Here is a 22735-nt window from a genome sequence, read left to right as displayed (position 1 = left end):
TTTCCACTGGTGCACTGCTGGGATTTTGTATCTCTACCTCCCACAGATGTCTAGTTTGGAGTCCTACTGCTACCAGCAGCAGAAAGCATCCTTTGACTGTAAGAAGAACAGGCATGAAAATAACAGTTATTCTGTGCTAGTAGCCTTACACTGATCAATGATGCTGCCAGTCAGCATTACAGTTTGTTTGTTTTGTACTGGGGATTGAACTCAGGGCCTTTACTCTGAGCTACACCCTCATCCTCAGCATCTGCTCTACTGTTTGGTGGGCAGAGACTGGGAATCAAACTCAGGACCTCACGTTTAACAGGCAGGCATTGTGCCAGTGAGCTATGTTCCCAGCCCCGCTTTGTACTTTTTGATAAGATCTAAATTGTGAAGTTTCCCAGGCTAGGATAAAACTCAACATCCTCTAGCCTCAGTGTCTCAGAGTGCTGAGATTATAGTCACACACCAGCCTGCCTGGCTTCATCATTCTTTCTTACCAAAGAGTCATGAAAGTTCAGGGAGGTTCTGTCCCTGCTCAGGCTCTGAAAGCTGTGAAATTTAGCCTCAAGCCATCCTATTCCAGTGATCTTTGTCATTTATATGTGGTTAAAGTGCCCTTTTGTGTTCTTTCTCTGATATTCTGTATTAGTAGACAAGACCATTCCAGAAGGGTCTTGGGTATGAAATCGTGCCTTCAAATCAGCTCCAGACCAAGAAAACTCCCCAGGAAGGAAAGAAGAATGGAAAGAGTGATGTGGAAAAAAAGACTGAGTCAGAAGGTCAACTGGAAGAAAAGTGGATCTGCAACCTAAAGTAAGAGTTAAGGGAAAGAACGTGAGAGTGAGCACCAGGGAGAAGCAGACAAGCAGACATGAGTACATGAGAAATTTTTTTGGCTTGTCTAATCAGCATAAATCCATCCAGAACAGTGGCTCTGCAGCTGCAGCCAGTGTTCTCATCACTGATCACTCAGACAGGGATGGAGAGAAGAAGGTCGGTTCCAAAGAACCTCTTCCCAAAAAGTCCATTTCCATTCAGAGGCCCCTGCATTGACTGCAGGAAGCTAGGGATATTCAGCCACAGGCTCTGGTCTTTGACTCATTTTAAAGAGGAAAAAATTTCTTCTAGGAACAAATACATTTTTAATGAACCCTCTCCTGGCAGATTAAATTATTTTATTGTTACACCAAGTTAATAATCCTTTACCATCTGTCATTTTGCCTTATTACAAATCCAAAAACATGAGCCCCTTCACTCACCCGCTGAGGGAATTCATCCATTTGTTCACAGAAAGTGAGGATTTACACACAGATACATACTTGCATCTCAATGACTTTTTAGCCAAAAAAAAAAAAAAAAAATGCAAAAGCAATAGGAATGGGGGAGATTGTTGTTTTGTCCCCCTCTGACAGCACATTCATTCACCTTGACCTTGCTCTAGAATATCTGTACTGCCAAAGAGGACTGACTTTATTATACTTACTACTTTTACTTATTTTTTACTCTTTTATTTTTGCCACTTATAAAATGATTTGCTTATTCTAGAAAAAAGTCCAGGCATAAAGACAAAGTCTAAATTTGAGTTCTAAAGGTCTGATCACTGCTGGGATCCCATGCTACTGTTCAGAGGTGATCATCAGGAATTGGCCAAGATAACCCGCTGAGGACCTGCCCCTCAGTGAGATGTGAGTTAATTAGGCAAAGTGCTGACTTGCCAGTGTGACAGGATGATAATGGGCACATTTCTACACAAAGAGCCACATGTCACACATAGCTGCTCTGCCCTTTGTTCAGCCCCTTTCTGCTCAGAGTGACTCCAGGGCCAAGGAATGGGCAGGAAGTGTGACCACTCACTAAGCTGTCCCTGTGGTGGCATGAAGCGGGCCCCAAGAATGATGACCAGCAATAGACAGGAAGTTTCCCTCTAAGTTTTTACAATAACCTCCCACCCTTGCACTGACACCCATTCAGTGCCTATCTTTTATTCCAGATTGAGGATGAGGACAGTTAGGAATGACAGTAATATGCTTATAAAGTAAATTAACAGGTTGACAAGGCAGAAGGGGATGAGAGGAGGCCTTCACTGCCCTGCCACTGGATCTTTCCATGGAAGGTGGCCACTGGTGCCCACTGCCCATCTGTCCAAGGGGGTGTTGTCACACTCTGAACAGGGGAGAGAAAAAACAACTGGAAGTTGGCTGACCCTGTTACTATTACAGTCTGCACTCAACTTGATTGCCCTATTTCTATTTTAGAGCTTTTCTATCCTGATGAAAGGAGAACCTAGAAAGGTGATATTGAAAATGAAAGAGTGATAATAATACCACAAGCAAACACACAACTTACCACACATGTCACATCCCCTTGCCTCTCTTCAATGCACTGTGCATTCACACTGCAAGGGTTCAGCTCTGGATTTTTGCAATTTCTTTCTGTTTTGCAGCCCCTTGTCTGATCACCAATGTACCCTGGCTTGCAAGGCCCACAGCGATAAGATCCCTGTAAGAGATAAAGATAACATGATGAGGCAAGGCTGACACCTGAGGACACAGGTGCAACTGTTGTACTTTCTGTAGACTCAGTGAGGCCAGGACTCAATGGAGTCTGTGCCTGCCTCTCAGCTTGCATATAAGTCTTCTGTGATCATGTAACTGTTGGGGAGACCATCAAACTGGAAACAGCCACTTGCCCTGTAGACATGAAGAGCTGGAACTGAACATGGAGGGAGCTGGTGTGGAGCCAGCCACACTGACTCACAGCTCCACTGCTGAGGGTAAAACTGGGGCTCAAGGCCCAGTAATGCTCTCAGAGGTAGTGACCAGACAGGGAGATGACTTGAATTTCTTTATTGTTCTTGGCACTTTTGTAATTGAATGACAAAGACATGGCCACAGTGAGCACTGTTTGTGGTTTGCATGGTGAACTCTTGATGAGGAGCCTGCTACCAAAGAAGAAGCATGGCAATTTTGCTGTCAGCTCTTCTGCCGTGGGGCTTTAGGGCCAGCCAGGACCTCTTTTTAAAATAAATTTGAGTTTGTACATATGTTCATTAAAAGTTTTTTAAATATTTTTTTTATTTTTCTTAAAGTTTAATTGAAGAAGAAAATTGTATATAATGCATGCAGTATGTTAAATGGATAGATTGTATCATAATTCTCAGCTACTTAACACACATCTTTTTTCTCACTTTGGTGAAAATACTCAAGGTCTGCTCCCTCTTAGGAAATATTAATATACAATACAATTTTATTAAGTATACTTACCATGGCTTAGAACTTATTCATACTATAAAGCTTTATTGAGATAAAATTACATACCATGAAAGAGCCATAAAATTACACTTTAATGATTTTAGTCGCTCAGGACCTATTGATTGGCAAGTCCAAAGGATACTTTTCAAAGATTTTTCTTGATTTACTGTCCTCATTGGGCATGCTGTCACCTTGCTCCTTTTCTTCTCTTCTGCTTTTTTTCCTTTGTCTACTTACATTGGGGATTGATTCCCTGGGCTTCTATGCCCTACTGAGGATTCCCAAATTTATTTTTGCAGACCCCGTTTGTTCTGGTAAAGAACTAAGCAGTGAATAAAGCCTGGCATATTCCTAAATAGGTAACATGTTGCACAGGAACTCAGGCTATGTAGGTCAACTGGAAGTTTAATGACCCTTAGAATCTTTTAGTCTCTCCAAATGTAAAGTAGGGATAGTTATAGTGTCTTTTCATAGGGTTGTTGTAGATTAAATGAATAATTTGGTACCTATAAAAGACTTTATATACAAAGAAATGTGGAATCTAAGAATTAACTTTCCTAGAGTTGTACAGTAAGTTAAAAATAGTTGCACATGAAATCAATAATTCTGTCCGTAGTATACTCTGTTACATCTTTCATCCTTTTGACAGGAACTTTCAGAAATAAAATCCATATCCGAACATTTAAATTATAGAGTTTGCTAAGTGCTCAGCACTTTAATACAAATGACTCCAGAAAGCTTTTTTGTTTGTATTTTGCTTGTTTTAGGTTTTGGTTTTGGTTTAGGCTTGTTAAGATAGTCTCATTATGTGTTCAGGCTGTATTTGAATTCACTATGTAGCGTAGGCTGGCCTCAAACTCATGGTGATTTTCTGGCCTCAGCCTCCCAAGTTCAGGGATTGCAGACATGTGCCACCACACCCAACGACACTTGTATAGTTTTATGAAAATAAAGAATACTGTTTAGGGATTATGTACTCACTAGTGAAATACTGAACTATTAATATGAACTAACAGTCTTTTCATGTTTTTAAAGGCGAGCAATATTATATTTAGTAAACAGCTACCTATGAGCCCAATAATACAATTTTGATAGAAAATAACCAACTTTAAGCAGTTATAAAATTGCTATTATACAAATAATTACTTGTAAAATAACTCTTATAGTAAACACATCTTTGGTATGCACTTTGGCCTTAACCCTGACAACCATGTGTGATTTTCCTATGTTCTACCTGCGCTTGGGGGTTGTGATCCCTAAGTACACACTTGTTTCAGGAACTGCTTTTTCTTTTTTTTTTTTTTTTTCAGGAACTGCTTTGATGTACTTACCAGAGTGTTGATACAGACAGAATTGGGAACACAGGCTCCATTTCGACACTCATCAACATCAGTGCACATCTAACAGAAAAGGTGAAGGACAGTCAGAGGCTTGCCACCAAGCTAGCAACCCAGATAGCATTTCCTGCTTTGACATCTTTGTGCAAAGTGAAGACAGAGAATTTCAGGAAGAGCAGCATCTGAAAATTAGTTGTTTCTGGGACTTTGCATCGGTCTGTATTTCATTTAATTGCAGATGGTAATAACCATCATGGTATTTAGAATTGTTCAGAAAAGATCATTTTTTTATAACTTATTTGTTCCACTTTTCAGATAGGCAAGTATTTTATTTTTAATTCTGCCTGGGACTCAATGTACTTCTGTCTCTAAGGTCCTATCTTTCTTTAATTCTAGAAAATTCTCAGTTTTTTCTCCAGTTTTTATTTCTGTTTTTTATTTACAACTATCAGTCAAGATATATTGTGCTTTCTCACTAATCTTTATGATGCACACTTATTTTTTTAAATTAATTTTATTGAGAAACAAATAGCAATGAGACAGTTTCAAAACAGCTTAGTAGGACAGTTACAATAATTAATACACTGCATATTGTTGTCTTCATAGTACAAGATGTAGACATGATATCATGTCCAAACACTATTAGTGCAAATCTTTCTTGTCATTCAATTAAGAGAAAGTTGCTGTATATCTATCTTAACTATTTTGCATATACAGATACAAAATGGTCCTTCATTTATATCCTCTTTTTTTGTTTAGTTTAGTCAGAGATGGGTATTCCATTGCCATTTAAATATTATAGCTACGTGAATTCAGCAAAATAATCCAATATAGTCCAGTAGTCCATAATAGTAGTGGGTTATCCGTAGGACTGGCAATGTCAGAAGTTGTTGACTTGAGCATTTTACAGCTCAGCATATTAAGATTGACCCATACTTTCTTGTTTATAATTTTCATACATTTATTTTCAAGTGTTTCTTTCTGGAAGTTTTTCTTAGAATTATCTCTCAGCCTTTCTATTTCCAGTTAGCTGAGTCTACTCTGTTTCATCTATCTACTAAGTCTTTAAATTCTTTTTTTTATTTTGGCAGAACCAGGGATTAAATTCAGGCCCTTGCTCTTGCTAGGGAAGCACTTATTCTACTGAGCCATCTCCCTGGCCCTCTCTGAGTCTTTAAATTCAATGGTTATATCTTTCACTGATAAAATTTATTTGAGTATTTTTCAAACTTGCCTTTCCATAATGTTCTTTTTTTGGTTCTGTTTTTAAATTATGATATCTATTTCTCTCTCTCTCTCTCTCTCTCTCTCTCTCTCTCTCTCTCTCTCTCTCTTTCAGAACAGGGCATTGAACTCAGGCCTTTGTGCTTGCCAGGGAAGTTCTTATTCTACTGAGCCATCTCCCCGGCCCCACCTTCTTTTATCTCTTTAGCCTTTAAAGTTTATTCTAATATCTCCTCATAGTGGTTTCTTCACATAAACTACTACTTCATAAATATATCCTTAGTAATGCCCAGATTTTGCCTAGAGACACTCCACTAGGCCTTGAATTTTGAAATGCCTCCAACCATGGTATATCTTTGACTTTAATCAAGGGCCTCAATTTGACTGCTCTAATGACTGATATTTATAAGAAATTTTATTGTACATTCCTGTATCATATGTGTAACATAGATTTGGAGCTCATAACTATATGTGGTACAAAGTTAGAGACTTGCTTTATGATGGGCAGTTTTCATTTTTGTTTCCCATATCCCAAAGCTGAAATCAAGTTTCCCTGTTTTTCCTTAAGACTAGCAAAGGTTTCCCATCTCCATGCAGTGAAGAGGATAGTTTTTTGGGAGCTTCTGGCTTTACACAGGGTTCTGGATCTTTTTAAATTTCAAGCTAGGGGCTGGGGAGATAGCTCAGTAAACTAAATGCTTCCCTGGCAAGCACAAAGGCCTGAGTTCAATCGCTGGTTCAAATAAATAAATAAATAAATAAATAAATAAATAAATAAATAAATTTCAAACTATGTTTTCTGAATACACTTTAAGCCCACCTGCCATTCCTAGGATGCATACCTATGAGTGTCTATGAATCAGTTTCTATTTACAGATATGATTTTTCCTTTTTGTTTCTAGAAGTTGCAATACTTCCTTCGATTTCTTTTGACCTTGATAATGCATTCAAATTTACCGTGAAGTTTTCACAAAGTGTCTCTCTTCTACCTCAGTTTCACCTATCATATTGTTAGAAATGTGCTGAAAAAATGGCCTTGCTGGCTCATGTCAGGACTCTATATTTCATTTTGTCTGTTTTCTTTTGCTTAATCTTGGAAATGTTTGTCTTCACAGGAGAAGAAAAGCTTGGGGCTCATTTCTCTAATGTCCCTTGTCATTGCTGTGTTGGGTTGCATCTTTTCTGTAATCTAGGTAATTCATACCATCTAGAATTCCTTGATAGGCAGCAAGGAAATAATAAAAGCCTTGCCCTTCTTCAAAGCTAATCATTTCCCTAAGGTAGTAAAATATATTTATAGATCAAATATCTTTAAGGATTGAAGACATCAAAAAGAATTTCATAGTCAGTTAAATAATGACCAGAGTATAGAACATTTGGAAATAAATGGAGACTGTCATGTAGTATTCTAGTGGTTTATGGCAATTTATGACATATAAGAAAAAGAGCAGCTTCCCTCAGGGGATATTTCTACTCCTGAAATCCTCTAAGATAGCTTTTGATTGGTGACAGTGGTTTGATAAAAGGGACTTAATTTTTCAAAGCTTTTATTTGCTTCTCTGAGTCTCAAGCTATTCTGGTGGACAGAATGTCCAAATGCTATCAACAAAGATCATGCCATATTGCCCTGTCACTGTTTATCTAGTAATACTTTATTATCCCAACTTTGACAACTTTCTCTCTTCCAGAATTTACTAGCATATATCCTCAGAAATGAGTTGGAAAACTTCCCAATGTGCACCATGACATCCCACATGGCATAGGCTCTAAGAAGAAAAGGATTATGCTGAAGAGTTGAAAATTTGTTGTTACGAGGAAAAAATGAATAAAAACCATAACTTTGGCTCACCTGCTTGTTTGACTTGGCAAAATTTATTCCAACTCCCTGTACCATAGGCCCCATAAAGCCCACAAGGCAGGCATCACATCTGAAGCCAGGAGTTAAATTTATGCAGCGCACACCTGGATAGCAGGGGTGATATTTGCACTAGAGGAAAAAACAATTCAGTCTTTAGCCATATGGAGAACACATTCTTAAAATCTCCCTTGTCTATGTGAGCATTCTCATTTACTCATTTAACTATATTTTTGATGGGAAAAATGATAAGAAATTAAGTCTTCTAACTTAATAGTTAATCACTGAAGCCCTGATTCATCTGATATGAGGATCACTTTTACACTACTGTGGTTTTGCTACACTACAGGATAATGGCACATGGAAATTCAAATGATCAGGACCATTAGCCAGATTACTCCCAGCCTCCAGTGCAGTAAGCCCCTGATGTTCTAACTTGGAGTTTAAATATCCCAGTGGAAGGATTGGTCCCTTAATTGTTTGTGAGATGGCTATCATTGACTCCCAAGGCATTTCCTCAAATGGAAAGACTTGCCATCAAAGATCAAGCCATGCCCAGTGCTGTGTCAGGAAGATGAGCTTTCTCAGGTCTGTGCCTGCATTCCTGACCAACCAAGGCCATAGCTATTCTGGAGATCTGACAGTCCAAGTGATTGGCTCTGATCCTTTCTTTTTTAAAACTTCAACTACTGTAAAAAACATAACTTCACTTACTGCTCTTTCAGAAGGGGAGAAAAATTCCAGTTCACAGACTAAAAACTGAGTACTATTGTGTGAAACATGTACAGGTGGTTCTCTAGTCATGGGATCACTAAGACCATTTGAATTGATTACCAACAGGAAGTGATCAGTGGGCACTACCAGAAGCTGCAGGGTCCCCGGATGCCACTGCATCTCAACTCCCTGCAAGCCCTTCTTCCTGCACATCTCTTGCCAGCCTTACTCTGGCTGATGGGAAGGGAAAAGCGTGTTTTGGTGCAGTCTAGCAACATTCTATGGACACTGCTTTACAATTGGACTTGTGACCTGCTAACCACGGTCTTAGACACATGGCCATTAAGGACCTGCCTACTGCTCACACAACCTGAATGACCTGAATGTTGGCTGATTGTGCCCTCACTGGTTCCATCTCTGGTCACTGTGTGCTACTGGGGTTACAGGCCTCACCAACAAATCTTGCTGGGGTGATTGTTGGTTGTCACTCCTGAAGTACACTCTTGCACAGATGCCCCTCTCCCACATTTGCAAAAACATAAGAAAAGCAAAATCTTAACACACACTGTTTAGAAAAAATAATTGCTGCAACTGTTAGGGTGCAGAGCAGAAATCATAAAAGTATAGCATCACAGACCATAAGAATCCAGAAACAGAGAAGTGACAGACAAGTGTGTGTCATGCTTTCTTCCTCCCACTGCCCACTGTGTCTCAGGTCTCCAAGCATTCAGAGGAAGTAGTTTTCTTATGGAGACTGGAGGACAACTGGAGTCATCCATGAATCATCACTTTAGCTCCTTTTACCAGAAGCTGTTAGGTGTGGTATTACTTTGGAGACCTCTTCCCCAAAACTTGTACCTCATCAACATCAGAGCAGATGATCCCATTTCCTGTATAGCCCTCAGGGCAAGGCCCACACTGGAAGCCCTCTCTGGTGTCGGTACATCGGACACCTTGGAAACACGGGGTAGAGTCACAGCGTCGTGGTGGTCGTGTTGGTGGTGCTGGGGGTGCTGGGGGCACCAGTGTGTTTGGAGTTGGAGATTGAAAGCTTAGAGGTCCTAGGAAAACAGTAATCTATAAGTTCTTTCACCACCAGGATAGATCTAGGATACAAAACAAAATTTGGCTCCATAATACACTTTTCCCCCTTTCCTCCAACCCTGTGGAGAACTGCCAAAATGAAAGTCACTGTGGACTCACCTCAGGTATTCTGCCAGTCTATACCACCTAATTCAGAACGAGTACTTACCACAGGCCTGGCATTCAGCAATGGTGTTTCTCAAAAAAGAAGTTTCTTTGACCTTCAGAAATGGGAAGGGAAAATAGGTTTACTTGGTATAACCAAGGAATAAATACATATGCAGTTGTCTAAGAAACACTTTTACAATATGAGGTGTGACCAAAACATATGTAAATATTTAAATTAAAAATTTTATTGGGCCAGCAAGATAGCTCAGTGAACTAAAGCCTGGTTAGGCAAGGACAGGGACCAGGGTTTGATCCCTGGTACTGCTTGCTATGTTGGCCCCACTTCTGGGCACGCTGAGCCAATAACAGTCTGGGCATGGTGGTGCATGATGTAATCCCAGAACTGGGGAGGCTGAAAACAGGAGAATCACTTATGAGTCTGAGCTGTGTACTGAGACCCTGTACCAAATACATAATAAATAAATAGATAAATAAATAAATAAATTTTATTACAGTAAAAAACACATCACCATTAAATCCCCTCAAAATAGTCCCTTAGATCCAAAACACCTATTGTTCTTGTCATTTTCTCAAGCAGTTCTGGAAGTCTTCTTTTATGGTGTCTTTACACATATGATAAAAAAATATATAGCATGAATACTGTTGCTGGCCTTCACCCAAAAGAAAAGTGGGCTTGTAAAAATATTACAATGTGTTTCTTAGCTGGTTTACATTCACTGAATTTAGCATCATGCTACTTCTTGTTTTATCAATATCAAAATCACCATTTTTGATTGGAACTAATTCAGGACATGGAGAAAGCTATGACAGGACAATTAAAGGTATTCACAGAAAATAGCAAGAATGAAAGCATGAGTCTGTTCAAAGCAATGGGAGAATTAATGACAATGTATTCTATATTATAATGAAGTTTTAAAAATTTAAATATTCACTGTAGTTTTTGATCACACCACATAGTGCTCCAGAAGTTCTTGATGGCTCCCAGTCTGCTTGGATCCATGGAGGGTTCATGCAAACACAGGACCCCATGTCCAGGGATGATCCAGCTAAGTCCAGGCATGGCAGGCTGGGTGGGGCCACCCCCCTCACTGCCTGTGCTGGGTGACATCTCAGACAGCATGTACACAGAACTATTTTGCTAAGAAATGGACTCTTTTCATGATACTTCCTGTTTGTTACCTGCTGTCTCAGAAGATCTTTGACCTCTCCCAGTAGCTGATTTAGCTGTGTCATTTGACCTAAGAACTGTCGATTAAAATCCCCTGTAAGAGTAACAAAAAGTGTGAGGCACATGATGATCATTTCTAAGTGACTCAAACTCAAACGATTTCCCACAATGACAAGATAATTACAAAACCTAGGATTTGCACTTAACTAATAGTCATTTATCAAATTCACCAAATAAAATAATGTTGATTAAGTCACTGTCAAGCTAGTCCAAATTCATGTGAGTTACAAAAATAAAAGTACAACAAAAAGATTCCTTGCCCTGGATTTTGCAGAAAAGACTGATTTTTGCAGATCCACTCTGTCAGGCTGTATTGTTTTTTGGCAGCCCCCTCTTGGGGATGAGGACCACCCCCATTGTGGACCAGTGTGCAAACCTCCCTGGAACCCCCAACATACCTGTATTTGTGGCAACCTGTGGCTCACTCTGCTGCAGGAAACAGTCTTGCAGGCTGGCCACTTGGATCAGTGATCCCCGCACTACCAACTTCAGCTCTTCCAAGAAGTCCTGGAAGATATCACATGTAAACCACAGATTGCTGCCACAATTCAAAAGCCAATATGCTTGCAGAGTCACACACCTTTTCACAGTGGATTACACCTATGTAAAAACTGCACTCAGATATCAACATCTTACATAATTTTGGAGGTTTACATTTTTTTGAAAGTCTGTCAGCTCTATCCTTGTGATTTAAAATAGGGAAGCAGCTAGCCTAAGAAAGTGCTGGCATCCAACATGACCTGAAAGTTCATCAAGGTGGCTGAGGAGAGGAAAGGCTGTTTTCCTCCATGGTGAGTTAGTTTGTGGAAGAGCCTTTTAAGAATGATCTGGAACTTGTTTATAAAGTTTAGGCTGTAATAAGGTACAGATCCCAATTGTGAACATTTATATTTTTAGGTTGTGTTGGCTCCAGGTTTTCTTAAAGCTCTGATTTCCTTGGGCTATGAGAATGAATATGCAGTATATTCTATAATCTTTAAGAACTTGGCACTGTACTTTTTACATTACCAGTTGATATCAATCATTGCCAGCAACAAAATCAATATCCTTGTTCCTTTATCTTCTAAGTTCATATTCATTTAATCATATTTATGTATAACAAAAAGATACGTATTAACTGTTAATTAAAGCTATCATCCTTGTTTTACAAATGAGCATGTTAAGAATTTTCAAGGAATTCTACTTTTTAATTTACCTAAGTTAAGGTTTATGCAACAGATGCTAAGATGAGAGAGATGCTGTATTGGACATCAGACTCTAAGCTCCATAAGGTCAGAATCATGACTAATTCCACCCGCAATACTATTCTAAATGCCTGGAGTGTGCCTATTGGTTAACTCATCAACTTATTGTATGTGTATGTGACTACAAAGACAAAGTCTCTTTTCTCCGTTGACAGTCCAAGCAAGCAGAGCTTTGGAGAAAATATCATGAGAATAGCTTCTCATGACTTTGTCACAGCTCAGTCCAGACTTTCATAAAGTGAGATGCTTGGTTGTGAGCACCAATTTCTGAAATGGTCAGTGTTACAACTTCTGACTGTCATTCTGATTACTTGGGCCAGTTTGAGGATTCAGGTTGGTATTCTTTTTCTATTCATTATTTTTTCCAACATATAAATAAGTCCATATGAAACTCTCTATCTATCTATCTATCTATCTATCTATCTATCTATCTATCTATTCAATTTCTTGAGAGTTGTTGCATTCAAATGCTTCCTACTTTTCAAGTACAAAATTCTAGGATCAGATTCTTGGATTGTATTTGTAATGGAGATCAGTGTTTACACCCTGCTTCTTTGAACAAAAGTGCAGAGCAGATTGCAACCAAAGCACATATAACTAAATAATAAAATAGAAATGAAAAAATGATGATTGGGAGCTAGAAAACAGTATTATGGACTCTAACAGATGAACATAGTTAATAGATTTTTGTCATTGACATCTATACCAGATAAAAATTCAAAAACTATGACAAGATATAAATTATTAGAAAGGACAAAAGATACGAGTATCTTTTTTAAGCATTAAGCACTTAAGCTCAAGCATTTTCTAGTGCAAAAATTATAAAAGAAATGTAAGTGGTAATTTCTGTAGCAGGTGTAATGATACTAATAACAATGATAAGAGCGTCAAAAATAATTCCATAAACACCATAATACAGAAGATAGGCATGATGGGAGTTTTTTTAAGACTACATAGAACTAAATTGCAATAAGTTCCTCTTCGGGTTTTGTTTTTGTTTTTGTGTTTGAAGTAGGATTTTGCTATTAGTGCAGGCTGGCCTTGAACTCACTTATGTAGCCCAAGTTGGTCTTAAACTCAAGGCAATCCTCCTGCTGCAGTCTCCCAAGTGGAATTATAGGAAAGTACCACCAAACTTGGCAATAAATTTCTTTTTTAGTGGATTTCCTGCCAATAGCTATAAAAATGTTATTCCTTGCACTTGGCAGTTTCAATTCTTTTTTATTTTTATTAAAAACTAAAAGGATTATAGAAAGAGTGAGAATAGATAATCATATCACAAGAAGATGATTACTTTTATTTTAGCTATGCCTTTTTCACTTTGCAAGTGGAAAAGTCAACTCCAAAAGGTCTACTTATCATTGCAAAAAACAGAAGCTTTCAATTCTGACTTATAAAATGAAGTCAGTATTTAATTTCTTTATTTCGTTAAGAAACTAATATTTCTTATGTTGGTGCCTCTGATTAACTTGCCTTGAGGGTGGCTCTCTGGCAGGTGTTTTGCAAAATCCCTGGATAATTGAAATATGCAACCAGCTATGGACCCTCTGACCCAGAACAGAAATAAGCTGACATTTTCCTTAGCACACACCTCTGTGCTTCCTGTGCCATGGAAGTTCATCCTTCTACTTTGGTTCCTACCTGGGCCTTCCTCTGGAAAGTCCTCAGCTCAATAGATTCAGGATTCTGGGAGAGGCCAGAAAAGGCTCTAGGGAGATCATGAGCAGAATCCACTTGGGTGCAGTCCAGGTAGAACTCTATAGAGCCAGCTCCTTGCTGTAAGTTGGTCAGCCTTAAGAGGATCCGGTGTCGCCTCCCATCAGCCAGCTGCAGGTTGTTGAAAACTACCAACTGTATCTTCCCATCATTTCTTAGATAACGTAGAATGGCTAGAACCAAGTACAGATCAATGAATGATGTGTCAAGACAAAAGCAAATTCTGTACTGAGCACTCTGGTCACATGACTAGGTCACTGGAAAGAATGGAAGCAAAGAATTTCATCACTACAAATACTGTTTCAACACGATTGAATGTGAATGCCAAGTACTGTCCTTGATGTGGTGTCACTGAGACATAAAACCCAATAGGTGCAACCTAGAGAAGAGGTTTATTTTGGCCCAAAGTTCAGTCCATAGCTGATTGGCTCAAAGGCAGGATGGCATGGCAAAGGCACATGGCAGAGTAGAGCCACTTGTGGGGTGGCAAAAAGAAAAAAGAGTCAAGGGAGGAAGATATAACCTTCCAGGTCATACCCACAGTGACCCTCCTCTTCTGACCAGACGCTACCTCTTACTAGAAACTTAACTATAAGCTTCTATAACTAAATCACTTTCCAAACTCCATCTATAAGGTTTTAGAGGGACATCAAGATTAAAAAGGACAATACATGCCAAAATGTCAGTGCCAAGAGCCCACTCCCCTAAAGAAATCTTATTCTAATGGAGGAACACATAATATTAGTAAATTTGAAAATAATTATTCATGTAACAGTAAGTACACTTATATACTTATGAAAAAGAAGAACCCTCATCAGAAAGTAGATTAAAATCTAATTTAATTGTTCACTGAGTACTACCATGAAACCAAGGGCTGCCTTTAGTTGCTTTAAGTACTTGATTTCTCTTCACAGAAATCCTATGAAATTTGAATAACAATGAATGAAATAAATGAAACTCAGATAAGTGAAAGTATTTGCTCAAGAACATCATAATTGGAGGCCTCAAATGGTATGGTTTCTTCCATGCTTAATAATCAACTTCTAGGCATTGAAAGGACTTTATAAGCATACTTCAAATCAACTGTGATCTGTCATTTGCTCCTCAGCAGTCCATTCCTAGATTTAATAATGCTCAGTTACAAAATAAAAGGTATCACCTGTGAACTAAGCTACTGCACTGCAGATGGTAATTTGTAACAGTAGTTTCATGTTTGGAGTGCCTGTCATTCTGGTAGTCTGAATATGGGCAGCTTGTCATGACATGCCATTTACTGCTATGATGTCTCTTGGGTAGGTGGTTGTTCAAGAAGAAGGGGGTGGTGAATGAAAGCAAGAGACAGGAAAAGGAATATTGTGGGACTGTCCTGCTTCAAGGTTGTATATGATGAGATTTTTGGACTTATGTGCAAACATGAGAAGTATATAATTCTTTATCCTATTTTAAAAATATAATGTAATTTTTAAAATGTCTTTATCATATTATTCAGGGACTTAAAGTTCAACATATCACTACTTGATGAAAAATAACTGCTCCTTATGATGCCTAAGATGTTTGAAATGCAGTGAGATAGTGAGGTTAAGCTTAAGAGCCTAAATCGTTTGATAATAACAATAAGCTTGTCTTCTGGATGGTTAACAATGTAAGTTTGCAGACCAAAATTAGAGAAAAAGGAGGGCTACAAGGAATGCCAACATTTTGGCCCTAACCTTCTAAGGTCAATTAAGACTCAGGACATATGAGAACTTGTACTGTAATGTCATGTACCTCGGTAGTGTCCCAAATTTTCTGATCAAGAAGATTATGGGGCCAAAGAGGAAAGTAATCGATGACGTAGAGTGTGCCTAAGGAGAGTCACATGGGGAGAAGCCACTCTCTCAGGCTTTCACAGAGAGCACACTGGCCAAGCAATGGCCGTGACTCATCCACATGGCTGCACTGACAAAGGTTCTACAATCTGAGGTACGGGATCTCAAGATAAATCCTGAGGACATTTCGCTGACCTTCTCAGACCAAAAAGCTACAACTCTTGTTGCATAGGTCCTGCTTTACCTTGGTCTTAACCTTCCAGTAGCAAAGTATGAAGACGAAATATAGGAAATAAAGCCATGCTGTTATGTTGAGCTGTGGGGGACTCAGGTCAATAATTTCTGACATTGCCAGTTAAACAGAAGACCCAATGCTATTATGGGCTACTGGACTCTTTTAGAATATTTTGCTGAGTTTACACACCTATAATATTCAATAACGGAACTTAGAAAAAATGGGGTATACCGATGAATGTCCATTTTGTATTTGTGTATTCCAAGTGGTTAGGATAGATATATAGTTGCATTCTCTTAATGAATAGAATGATTTGTTCTAATGGTGTTTGTAAATAGGATCACAAGTCCGCATCTTGTATAGCAATTAACCACTAAGAAGAATATATGCAGTGTATTATTTGTTGAAACTGTACTTCTGATTGGATTTGAGACTGTCTCATTGCTATCTGTTTATCAATAAAACTTTGAAAAAAAAAAAAAGAAGTCAGGGTTACAAAAAAATAGCATGCTAGGTGAGATACCCTCCACTTCCTCTTAGCTGCATTCTGATTTTCCCTTCTTACAACCTTCCATATTCCTCCAGCCATAATCTATTTCCTTAGTTTTTGGTGTCGATTCTGTGTTCATTTGCAAAAGGGAATATATGTATTTTTACTGTATACACCTCATTCATAAAAACAATGATTAATTTTTAAATTATATGAGGAATAGTATTAGAGAAACTATTCTGTATAGCATTCTACTTATTCATAAATAAAATATTTTTGCAATCTAAAAAAAATAAATAAATTAAAAAAAACCAAAATAAAACAAAAGGTATCAATTGTTGAAAAGCAAGGAGCAATGGGTAGATCTACTTTTTTTCTGTTTGTTTTTCTATTCAGGAAACTGTCTTTTAAAGCTCATGACATGAGCATTCTAAAATTCTGGTTTTCAGCCTTGCTTTCTACTTTATTATTGTCTTGGATATATTGGATCCTGAGCTAAAATCTGACCCTGGAAGTTAGTCATTTGTGAATGGAGCCTATTGTCTGAAGTTTGTTACAAAGATCAACGTGACTTACTTCCAAGATTTTCAAGAGTCTACTAGAACACTTCGGGGTCCATCTCCATGTACAATCCCAAAAGCAAATTCATTACCAGAAAGAACATCTCAGGAACTACAAGGATAAGCTGATTGCAGCAAATGATGCTGCAGAGCCTATATGGTGAACACAGCTTTGTGGTTCCAATGGGCTGTTAAAGCCTTTGATTGTCTGGAAGCCTTGCATCAGTAGAATTGTACCAGTGCAGGAAGGTGGCACAGGAAGGCCACCCATAAGTATTGAGATTATGGGAATTAAAAAAAAAAGGAAGAGAAGAAGGAAAATTAGGAGAGGGGAGAATCAAGATGTATGGATGAGTATTCATTTCAAAAATAATTATTATAATAAACATATGTCTAAAAAAGGGTTGGCTAATTAAGTCATAGTATAATTCTAAAATGGAAAGAACACTATGAAATGGCTGCATATTAAAATGCAAAATATCTGCAGTATTTTGCTAAATAAAAAGAAATTATTTGTTGAATTAAAAAAGTCAGTATAATTTCCTTCAGAAAAAAAATGTGTGTGTACATATGTACAGATATATGTGCATCAACATATACAGAAAATATGTGACTATGAATGTCACTGGTAAGTGCTTGGATGTGTACTTCTTCATGCTCATCTTTATTATCTCATTTTTCTGGAGAAACACTTATTACTTATATACAAAAAGTGTATTACATATATATGCACATTATGTTGCAGTCAATTTGTGTGATTTGTAGCAATTAACTCAGGCCACCTTTTCTCAAGTGCCTTTTCCAACAGTGTTAACTCCAACTTGACACTCCTTCATAGACTAGTAAGCCAAGAATACTTTTATGTTACAGTACCAACAAAGAAAAAAAATCACTACTATGAAATTTTAAGGACATATCTTAAAGTGCTCTCATATTATACTTTCAAGATTCCTTTTTCCACCTCTTCTAAACCTGCCTTGAGTTAACCATGATCTGGAGAGAATCGAGTGGCATCAGGTTCAGTGGCAGAGACAAATACATGGAAGACTCAGAAAGGAAGTTTCCTTTTACATCTCTGTGGTCACCATAAGATACTTCCTGAATGAAAAGATTTGGCCAGGCTTGGCCAGATAGAGTAGCCATGAGGACTTTCTATGATTATAGTATCATCGAACTAGGTTTCTTGACAGATCAGTAAGACTAAATAAATACAGTATGAAAAGAAAGAAAGTAATGGATGGAGGAAAGTAGGCATGAGAAGAAATTTCTAACCTGGGATATAACAGATTTTTATATAATACTAGATGTTGAGAATTTACATTCTTAGCTACATGGCTGGAAATTGGATGTATAAATAGTAATCAAATGAAAGAGAATTGAGTCCAAAAAAAAGCACTAATTCAATTCTTTAACTTGAATTTCTTTACTATTTAGAATAGTTTTACAAATACTTGCAGATTTTATAGACCAATATAAATACCACTTACTCCACCAAACTGGAACTACATCCTACTCACACATATCCAGTATCTTCTCATTATATCTATAGCCACTACTACTGTTCCCTATGAGAATAGTTTAACAGGAGGTACATGGGTACTAAAAGCAAATACTCTTAAGTCCCCTCCCCACGTCAAGATTCCTGTGCATTCATTCCTGCTTGCTTTACAGGACTTTGTGGGGCACATGGGCCATGATTTATTTTCATAATCAAATAGCAGAGTGGAGTTCTATAAATAGTACTCAGTGGAGCACTTTGCATATAGCAGTTACCCAATAAGTGTTGTGAATATGAATGTTCAATGTCTAATTAAAGTGACATTGTGTTTAGTGTTCTTCATATAGAAAAATAAGAGTTTAGAGGGTGGCAATTCAGCACCATATTCCAGGTGTTATAACTCTTATTTCAGGGAATTCTGTTTCTGCCATGTTTTCTGTTGCTCTTAGATCCTGTGACACATGCAATAGAGAAAAGAAAGAAGGAAGACTCTGGCTAACTTCCATCCTCACATTGTCCATTAGAAGAGAAATTGTCAAGTACCTTGACATTTACCATTCTTCATACTTGATCCAGCAATTTTCATTTTCCTTATGACTTCCAGTTTTCATTTTTCTTTTAAATTGCAAAGTCTTTACTTCAGTGCCTCTACACTTACTTTATTCTCAGATATCCTCAGAGCAGTAAGACTATCTCAGAGGACACAGCTCAGCTGACTATCTCAGCTGGCACCTGCTCAGACTTCAGTGTGTTCGCATCCAGCATACTGAGTCTGGGAAGAGCTGAATGCTGTCTGGGGAGTGGCAGCCTGCCAGTGGGGAGCTTCCCTCATCTTTTCCCAGGCAGCACCATGGGCAGAAGAAAACAAAGGATATGTTTTCAGACTCTCTCTAGCCTTCCTTCCAGGTTTGCCTTGTCATATTTAGTCTAAAACAAGGGCAGAGAGCTAACCACAGATAAACAAACCCATCATTCTACACTTCATCAAGGTATAAAAGTCAGCTGTCCAACCCTGGAACGGTCACAGCCTGCCCCATCATACTTCTGCTCAGTCACCAACCTGGGGAACACAATACAAAGAGAAACTGTCCCCAGGACAATTCTGTTTCTCAGTTGCAGCACATTCAATTTGCATTTTCACTCACCAGCAGCTAACCAGGCCTGTCAGTGATTCTGGTGTGCATATCTTGCATGGCTCACACACAGAACGTGGTCACACTGGACCAAAGCAAAAAGGTCTTTGGCAGCAGATGAGCCTGTGGCAATACTGCCTCTGCAGGCCCTCTGCTCCATCTGAGATTCCCTGTTAGGTTACTGACTCACCTTCCCACTGTAGGTCTCTTTTGCTCAGATTTTTGGGGAATGAAAGGTTAACCTTCTTCTAGGACTTTGCTGATCATTTAGTGCCTTCTCAAATCAAGCACACAAGCAAGCAACTGAAATTTGATCTTTCCCTAGTTGATTTTAAATAATGTCTAGTCTCCTTATTTCAGGACTGGCCCCAATCTTCCTGCCTCCTTATTACCCTCCACATTGCTGAGTCCATTTATTACTAAATTTACCATATCATATATTCACTGGGTGTAATGGTACAGCTATTGCTATACAATAGATCAATAAGACAGGTGTTACAGGCAGCTGAGTTAGACAGAAATATTACAGATAGTGATAGAAATATTACAGATAGGGATAGGCCCTCAAAGGAGCCAGGGCAGAAGATGCAAGATCTTGTGAATGGAGAGACAGGCACCTCAGCTGTGGGCCAGATCTCAAGACAAAAGATTAAACAAATGTACCCACATCCCTCCCCAGGGATGGGCATCAGAGACTGGTATTCTAAATAGGTATCAATCACCTCACAAAAACCAAGAAGAGTCACTAAGCCAACCCCCTACAGGAAAAGCCCCTGTTTTGTATTCATGTCCCTTTGCTAAGCAACTCACTCCTCCTTTTGATCCTGATTTAATCAATTTTACCTGAGCAATTATGTTTGTGACTTATTGGTTGACCACATTTTTGCCCCACCTTGCAAGTTCCCATGTTTCCCATCTTGGACCTGCCTTGTGTAGTGAATTTGTTCTATAAAAATTCCTAGAGAAGACAAGTTCCTTGGCAACCCATCCAGGTCCCTTCTGTCCCTCTCTCAGACAGAAGCTTTCTTTCTGCCAATAAACATATTTTGCTTAAAGCCAGGGATATAGCTCAGTGGCATAAGCACCTACCTGGCAAGCACAAAGTCCTGAGTTCAATCCCCTATACTGGAAAGCAACAACAACCACCACCATATAGTCATTAAGAGTATAATTCTGAGGGCTGTCCAGATAACTCAGCAGACTAAAGTACCCGCTTAGACAGACTCAGGGGCTGGGGTTTGGTCCCCAGTATGCCATGTTGGCCCCTCCCCCTGGGGCACACTGAGATGGCAATTGAGACTGGGCATGCTGGTGCCTACCTGTTATCCCAGTGCTTGGGAGGCTGAAAACTGAAGGATCACTATGAGTCCTATCTGTGTGGTGAGACCTGTAGATCCCATACTAAATATATTAAAAAAATAAAAAAGAAAGAAAAAGAAAAGTAGAATTCTTCTCTTAACAACCATTGTTAAAAATTCATTCTTTGATTTTTAGAGAACATAATCTCATCCTAGATAACTTTCAGGATGAAAGTTTCTTTCCTCCATATAACAGAGACAAATAAAATAGAACGTTATTCATTCTGATTTTTGCTACCCAGAGTTACATATTTTTATTAAATGTGGAGGTTCTTTCTATTGATGTTTTATATAAATCTTTTCCCTCTAAACTTAGATATTGTGTACATGATAATTTGGGGCACTAATTTTATATTATCCAGAACAAATATTTTCATGCCTAAATACAAGAATCACATAGTACAGCTTGATTAACTATGACCTCAGTAACTACTAGGAAATAAAAATGTAAACCAAATAATAATGATTTACAGTATTGCTATCTCAAGAAAAAATTTTCAAAAGGTGATTTTCAAAGACTGAGCCTGATAGTCCAAAAGCATTATGAAATGTGAATGTCAAAGTTGTGAAACAGGATGCCAGCTTTTTAAATATGAAAATGCTTGAACACTTGAGTGCAGAGTGATCTGGCCTGCAGGCAGAAACTTAAGATTCATTCTGTGGCTTTCTGCTTTGTCTGGAAAATCAATTTGTCCTTTGGCATTCTTATATATATAGTTAAAACCATTAATCTTTCTTCTTTGAAAATAATTATATATTTTAAAACTTCTTATAGTGTTAGGGAATGAATATCCTTGTTGCTTTTATTTAATTATCCTTGCATCCTTTTCATTAGGTGTTGGTAACTGCAGTACTTTGGAAATACATATAAAATAAATCACATTGCTTTTCTTCAAAGTACACCAAATGACTTTCACATATCCAACTTGTTTCAAAATGTTCTCATAACAGTTTGAAGAAATATAGAGCTTACACAACAGAAAGGATGGGGAGGAGAAGAGGGAGAGGGAGAGAGGGAGAGGGAGAGGGAGAGGGAGAGGGAGAAAGAGAGGGAGAGGGAGAGAGGGAGGGGGAGAGAGAGGGAGAGAGGGGAGAGAGAGAAGAGAGACAGGGGTGATGGAGGGGGAGAGGAGAGACACAGGGAGGGAGGGAGAAACAGAGGGAGAGGGAGAAATGGAGAGGGAGAAACAAAGAGACAGAGGCAGAAACAAAGAGACAGAGGGAGAGACAGACATAAAGAAACTAGTGAAAGAAAATCTAGCAGTTATATTAAACATCTGCAGAGGACTTTGCATTTTGAAAAAAACTTTGAGACATCACAGTATGTGTGAAACTATCTGGTAGGTGACAAAACTGTGAAGTGCACAAAACCCAAAGGTCATGTTACAGGAGGAGCGGCAAAGTAATTTATTAAGTGTCCATGGAACCACTCCAGCCTTAGTGGAAACACAGAATATTAATATTATAAGTCATGCAGCTTAATATCTTACTTCACAAATGTCTTCAATAAAAATTCAGCTTCTCACAGTACATTTCCAGTTACAAGTAGCTCATTATTCTAAAGAGAAACTCATTTCACTTTTGGAATAGCACATCAATATTTTCCTAATGTACAGTCCATTTCTGTTTTCTCTGACTTTTGTAAGTTATACCTACTTTTACTCTTCTGAGTTTAGATAAACTTAGTCTGATATTCATTTAAAACAACTTTTTCAAATACTTTGTGGTACATTTTACATCTCTTATGTCTGACTCTTATTTTCCCAAGGTATGTGTTTGTTTTTTCTGAGCTGCTACTATGTATCTGTTTACATGCAATACTGACTGGATCTTAAAGCTGTTCATTACAACTCTTGCGTTAGATCTCCCACATCTTGTACTATT

The 22735-nt window shown here is 38.3% G+C and overlaps 1 protein-coding gene across 1 annotated transcript in view; it reads right to left on the bottom strand.

Moving 5' to 3' along the window:
• Thbs4 (thrombospondin 4) overlaps positions 1 to 22735 on the bottom strand; it is a 65580-nt gene that overhangs the window by 14673 nt on the left and 28172 nt on the right. Inside the window, exons 3-10 of the mRNA XM_012512601.2 lie at positions 13695 to 13942; positions 11208 to 11316; positions 10761 to 10843; positions 9622 to 9673; positions 9228 to 9430; positions 7650 to 7787; positions 4571 to 4639; positions 2335 to 2487 (exon numbers count right to left, since the gene is read on the bottom strand). Of these exons, the coding sequence (XP_012368055.2) occupies positions 2335 to 2487; positions 4571 to 4639; positions 7650 to 7787; positions 9228 to 9430; positions 9622 to 9673; positions 10761 to 10843; positions 11208 to 11316; positions 13695 to 13942 (1055 nt within the window). The remainder of the gene's footprint in view (positions 1 to 2334; positions 2488 to 4570; positions 4640 to 7649; positions 7788 to 9227; positions 9431 to 9621; positions 9674 to 10760; positions 10844 to 11207; positions 11317 to 13694; positions 13943 to 22735) is intronic.

The sequence above is a fragment of the Octodon degus genome, unplaced genomic scaffold (genome assembly GCF_000260255.1).
Source record: "Octodon degus isolate 3935 unplaced genomic scaffold, OctDeg1.0 scaffold00238, whole genome shotgun sequence".
Lineage (NCBI taxonomy): Eukaryota > Metazoa > Chordata > Mammalia > Rodentia > Octodontidae > Octodon > Octodon degus.
The sequence above is the reverse complement of the archived record's forward strand: the minus strand, read 5'-3'. Positions and strand labels throughout refer to the sequence as shown.